Raw genomic sequence first — 6,279 nt, forward strand, 5'->3', positions numbered from 1 at the left:
TCGCTGGGGGCCTGGTTCTGCTGGGAGCTGTGGCTGGAGCTGTGATGTGGGGAAGGAGGCGCTCTGGTGAGCAGGGTTGGTGTCTTAGCATCTTGTCTCACTGGGGGTTCAAGCCCAGGTAGATGTGTGTCCTGCCTTATTTACGGGAAGCACCATCCCCACCCGTGTGCTGGCCAGTGTGGGGCTCTGTGCTCACACTTACTCTGTAGTGAGGCCCGTGGTAAAATGAGGGACCCACTTATCACCTGATGATGCTGGTGGTGGGGACCCCGTTCTCAGCAGTCCCAGGTCAGAGGGCAGGTCCCTGCTGAGCACAGATCTCCAGGAGGGTGAAGGGTCCAGTCCCCACACATGCACTTTCTCAGGTTTCCTGATCTTGCCCTGGATCTATACACATGGTTCTGTAAACTTCACTCGGGCCCAGGACTAGGGCTTCCTTTAGGACCTCATGGCCATGCCTCCTCCCAGGTCTCTCACAGGATGTTTTCTTCCCGCAGGTGGAAGTGGAGGGAGCTATGCTCAGGCTGCCAGTGAGTATGGAGGGGTGACCCCTGAGACCTTGTGTCAGTCCAGATGGGAGCCATGGTGGGACCCCACACCCATAGTTTCTCCTTAGTCTCCTGCCCTGGGGCTCTGACCCTGTCCTGGTGTGTCCCCCCCAGGCACTGACAGCGCCCAGGGTTACTCTGATGTGTCTCTCTCACCTCCTAAAGGGGAGACCCTGCCGTGGGGAGGGGTGGGCAGATGGGAGGACTGGGTGGTGGGGAGTCTGTGGGACACTGTGAGCATGAAGTGGACTCTGAAAATGTCACCAGTTACAGCCACTGACCTGAATCTGTTCATGATGATTGTCCTCCACAGCGTGAGGCTGCTGCCTTGTGGGGTCTGAGTGATGGAAGATGTGTTCACACTCCTACTTTGCTGGGGTGACTGGCAGACCCTGAGCGATGGATGAATGATGGCTCTCACACACTTTCTGTGAAAGGGAGGCTAAGGCACTACTTGGCTATCACTGCCAAGTAGCCCTGTTCACCTGCCTCCTTTGGCTTTTATTGTCATAACCGCTTGAACTAAAATTAATCTCCGGATACCATCTGCAGGGTACGCATCCTTGAGAAAGCACCTGCTTCTACAAGGTCGGGTCTAAAACACTGAGCAGAGATTCTAGCAGAACACCCCGTGGGAATGACTTGTTTCAACAAGTCACAAAAGGGGCTGCCGCCTTAGGCAAGTCCCCTCAGAGGCCCCCACCTGTCGCAGAATCCTCCTTATAGACATTCCAACCACGTTCCGAGCTTCCCCACACCAGTTCCTGACTCAGGAACCTCTGATTGGGGGGCTGGCTCAGCCCTGCTTCCCATACTTTCCTGTCAGCAGAGGCGGGCTGGGCCCTCCCCATCCCTGCCTTTACTCTCTGGTGCTCTGAGCTGCACCTTCCTGCTCCGTATTGAAATGAGGTTCTGGATGTGACTTTGTTTGTTCATTTCTTGCCATAAAGGGTTGGTGGGTAAATTAAAAGAGAAGATTCTAATTTTGAGGGGAAATAAACATGAAGAACTTTCCAGAGCTCATGTGTTTGCTGTGCAGAACATTGTCCCCAGTGGGGACAGGAAAGGCTCTGAGGACGGGGCGTGGTCGGGGCCTGTGCCCAGGTGGTGCTCAGTGCATCCTGGGCTTTGACATGGTCACTCCTCAGCCGGGTCACCTCTCTGCTCCTCTGACCTTGTCCCTCAGTAGAACCTTGTCCCACCGGGACCTGTGGTCACAGGGACACACATCCCCCAGGCCTTGTCACATGTCCTAATGCAGCGCATCTCCAGGACCCTGGACAGCGACGCCTTCCTGGGGCAGGTCAGCCTGGGTCAAGCCAGGAACCTGCCCCCAGCACCCATCCTCTGAGTGTTTGTTGCTTCTTTGCTTTTGTAGATATTATGCCTGTTATTATATTCATGTGTGAGTTATGGTCTCATTATCTGGGTGTCCCCCATCTGAAAGCAAAAGGGTACATGTTACCCCTCATTGTCCCGCAGGCCCAGGTGTCCCTGCACACAGGACTCTGGTGTGGAGAGATGCATTTTCAGGCTCCTCCTGCTCTTGCCTCCTTCTAGGGCCTGAACCTTCCAATCCTCTGATCAGCTTGGTCTTTCTGGGGACCAGCCCCAACCCTGAAGCCTCCAGGACCCTCAGCCAAGGGCCATCTCATCAGCGTCCCAAAGACACTTGTCACTCAGGAGATGCCCAGGCTTTTAGGAGCTCAGTGCCAGGCACCAGGAGCAAAGAGCACTTTCTCTTACCCCACAGGTCTCTGCCCACAGATCCATTAATAGCCAAAGTGTCCCACTAGTTAAGGATGCTGGAACCTTACTAGAGTCTCACTCACTCATGAACAAGAATCCAGTCCATCCTCCTATTGAGGATGGTTACATGGTCCATACATTTATGAAAATTGCCCAACAGTTTTAGTCAGAGGGGAAACTCAAGTTCAGCCACAATGTGATATTGGTGCCCACCTCACAGGATAGTAAAATTGAAAGAGTCAGACAAAGTTAATTGTTAGCACGAAGTTGGACTCATTGTATCTCTCATATATTCCTAGTGGGAGAGTAAGTGTTTTCAAATACTTTGAAAATGGTTTGGCTGCCCTCACTACCCAAGCATTTGCTCACCCAACACCCCAGCATTTCCACTCCTGGTTATATCCCCAATAGACACACATACATATGTGTGCAAAACATATGAAGAATTTATTCATAGCTGCACAGTTTGCAAAATATGCATGTAAGACAAATGCACATGAGCAGTAGCGGAGAAAGAGTGTGGTATGTTCATAGTCTAGAACCCTCCTAGCCCTGAGAGTGAATACATTACAACCACAAGAGCCAGTGGGACAAGGATGGGACCTGATGTGGAGAGAGAGCAGGTGCAGAGAGGCTGCCACTGTAACATTTCGTTCTCTCAAAAGCTGACATTACTCACCTGCGGTGTAGAAACCAAGGTCATGGTGAGTTGGTATGGGGGAAGTCTATGACCAAATAAGACATGAAGAGGGCCGGCTGGGGTGCTGGAATGTTCTGTGGGTGTTGTTGACCCCACCTTCACCCTGGGAAAATCCACTGTGCACTTAGCATTTGTCTCCCTCTCGCTCTGGGTGTGCTCCTTCGGCTTCTCATCTATTATGTAAATTTTCTCTTTGTTATTTCACCCAATTTCCCATGTGTCCTAGTTCATTTCTCTATTTTAAAGAATGTTGTGGGTATCTCTTCCTGTCCTAATTATTACTCTCCCCTAAATCCTGTCTGTGTGTCCGGAATAATTCTTTGTGAGTAGATCCTCAAAAAAGAGAAATAGGAGGAGGAGGAGGAGGAGGAGGAGGAGAGCTAGTGACCGTCTAGTGAGGGACAAAGAGCAGGACTGTGTGGGTGACTAAGTAAGCACATCATGGTCTCCTGTGGGGTCGTGTGGACATTAGGGACTCCCAGGATTCTGAGCGGGTTAGCACAGCTCACCTGGGACAGTCTCCATGCTTAACATCCCTGGGGCCCCCGTAGGAAGGACCGTGGCATTTCCCTCAGGAGAGAGACCAGCCTCCTGCCCCAGTGCAGATGCTCAGCCTGTGCCCATCCTGGTGTCAGCCTGACCTTGGGGCCAGGGGAGCCCTGAGGATGGTGCCCACTTGGGAATGGTGTGTGACTGTGCAATGAATGGAGGGAGAGGAATGTGATGCAGCCGTGGGTTTCAGTTCACCCCAGAGAACAGCTTTGACTCGGAACTTAGACCCGCCCACAGGGAGCACAGGCACCTTTTCCTGCCTCTTGTTCAGCTGCTCATCAAACCATCTGGTTAATTGCCAAATTACCAATAACCCCACAGTGGCTGGTAGATATTGGATTGGGGGTAAAGTTGCTCCTCTTCAGAGACATCCCGGACTCTCCATGCAGACAGTCCATGTTCCATCCTGTCTCAGGTCAGCTGTAAGGAACTGTTCCTAGCATCCATCCATCCACCCACCCAATCCATCCATCCATCCATCCATCCATCCATCCATCCATCCATCCATCCATCCATCCATCCATCCATCCATCCATCCATCCATCCATCCATCCATCCATCCATCCATCCATCCATCCATCCATCCATCCATCCATCCATCCATCCATCCATCCATCCATCCATCCATCCATCCATCCATCCATCCATCCATCCATCCATCCATCCATCCATCCATCCATCCATCCATCCATCCATCCATCCATCCATCCATCCATCCATCCATCCATCCATCCATCCATCCATCCATCCATCCATCCATCCATCCATCCATCCATCCATCCATCCATCCATCCATCCATTCATCCATCCATCTACCCATCTATCCATCCATCCATCCACACATTCATCTATCCACCCACCCACCCAGCTATCCATCCATCCATCCACCCACCCATCTATCAATCCATACATCCATCCATCCACCCATCCATCCACCCATCCATCCATCCACACATCTACCAATCCATCCATCCCTAATATGTAGTGAGGCCTCTGCACCAGGCTTCCTGTTGGCCTACTGCTTGTGTAATGGAAACAGACAGAACACCCTCTCTCCAGCCTGGCCGGTGTGCTCATGGGTGAGGGGGTGCCATGCCCCAGGTGGTCCCAGGTTCCATTCCTCATTAGGGCACATACCATGGTTTCTGGCTTGAGCCCCAGTAGGAGGCCTGCAAAAGCAACCAATCCATGTTTCTATCTCCCTCTCCCTCTCCCGTCCTCTCTCTCTCAACATCTCTAAAGCAAAGACATAACTGAAAACCCGAGCTCTCCTGATGCGCACAGTGTGACAGGAAGGACAGGGAATAATGAGAATGCACACAGCAGGGACTCACATGGGCTGTGCTCTCAGCATCTGTGGCCAGAAACCACAATCCCACAGTCACAGCCTTGACTCCTCCTGTTCTGCGGGCTGACTGCGCTCAGTGGCCCCTCTTCTGCTCCATGTGACACAGGCTGGGGCGGGGTCATTGGAGGTCCAGCCAGACCAGAACATTCTAGAGGGTCCCTGACTGGGCAGCAGCTAGTGCTGGCTGCTGGCTGGGAGGTCTCTGGGCTGTGAGGTGGGTGCTGCTCCAAGCTGGGCCCCTGGCTCCAGGGGGCGTGGGCCAAGGTCACAGGTCAGACCCACAGGCCCCTCATGTCACACCCACATGCCCCTCATGTCAGACCCACAGGCCTGTCATGTCAGAACCACAGAAGTCAGGCTCTGTCACCTCTGTCCTGTTCTGGTTCCCAGAGCTGGTCCCAGGTCCCAGGGGAGGGAGGCCCACCTGTGGGAGGGGTGGGAGGACCCATCACAGAAGAACAAGTGGGCGGGGATAGTGTGGATTCATCTTTGGAAAAACAAAACCCAAAAACCTGCACAGTGAGTGGAAGTGAGAGAAGAAATGGAGCACATTTTAATTAATATATTTAACTAATGACTGCAAAGTGGAGGAAGAGGCGCACTGTCAGCAGGTGGTGAGGGGGCACCCTGAGGGCATGTGCGGCCTGAGGAGGTGAGGGCTGAGCCAGGCGGGTGTGTGAGGGCAGAGCCTCCCAGGGCCGCCCTGTGCCCACAGCCAGGCTCTGAGGGGCAGGCACTGAGCTGGGCGGGAAGGGAGGGGCTGACTCTTTAGAGAGAGGGCAGGAGAGAGAGACTGAGGGAGAGAGACGCCTCTCCCTCTGGCCTCCTGCCCCCTGATGGGTGGGAGCTGCTTCTGGGGGAGCCTGTCTGGAAGCCTGCGCACTGTGGGGGGAGGGGTGGCGCCCCACCATCTGACCCCCCCACCCGGGGCCACGGCTGACAGTCTGATGATCAGAGAGCCTGGGGGACGGTCCCCTGACACAGAGGCTGCTGCCCTGGCCGGGGACGCTCAGAGACTAGAGCGCCGCCCTCCGGCCACAGAGTCCTGGGCGCTGGTCCTGGGCAAGGGCCATGCTGGGTGCAGACTCCTCCCCGCAGAGGGCACGAGTCCCCGCATCTCTCCTTCCTGGGACCTCTCTCCCTCTCCCGCTCCCCCTTCCTCCTTTTCCCCCTCCCCATCCCTCTCTCTTCCTCTCCTCCTCCCTCCCTGGACTGGAGAAATCACTGGGTGAGCGTGTGTGCGTGTGTTTGTCTGTGTGCGTGCATGTGTATGTGTGTGTGTGTGTGTGCATGTGTATGTGTGTGCGTCTGTGTGTGTGTCTGTGTGTATATGTGTGTATGTGTCTGTGAGTGTGAGTGTGTGTGTGCGTGTGTGTGTGTGT

The 6,279-nt window shown here is 54.1% G+C and overlaps 1 protein-coding gene across 1 annotated transcript in view; it reads left to right on the forward strand.

Moving 5' to 3' along the window:
* The first annotated feature begins 787 nt into the window (after positions 1 to 787).
* Positions 788 to 6,279, forward strand: part of LOC102254369 (HLA class I histocompatibility antigen, alpha chain E-like) — a 16,463-nt gene continuing 10,971 nt past the window's right edge. Inside the window, exons 1-3 of the mRNA XM_014530389.1 lie at positions 788 to 862; positions 1,228 to 1,440; positions 5,358 to 5,367. Coding sequence (XP_014385875.1) covers positions 788 to 862; positions 1,228 to 1,440; positions 5,358 to 5,367 — 298 coding nt within the window. The remainder of the gene's footprint in view (positions 863 to 1,227; positions 1,441 to 5,357; positions 5,368 to 6,279) is intronic.

The sequence above is a fragment of the Myotis brandtii genome, unplaced genomic scaffold, assembly GCF_000412655.1.
Source record: "Myotis brandtii unplaced genomic scaffold, ASM41265v1 scaffold7391, whole genome shotgun sequence".
Classification (NCBI taxonomy): Eukaryota; Metazoa; Chordata; class Mammalia; order Chiroptera; family Vespertilionidae; genus Myotis; species Myotis brandtii.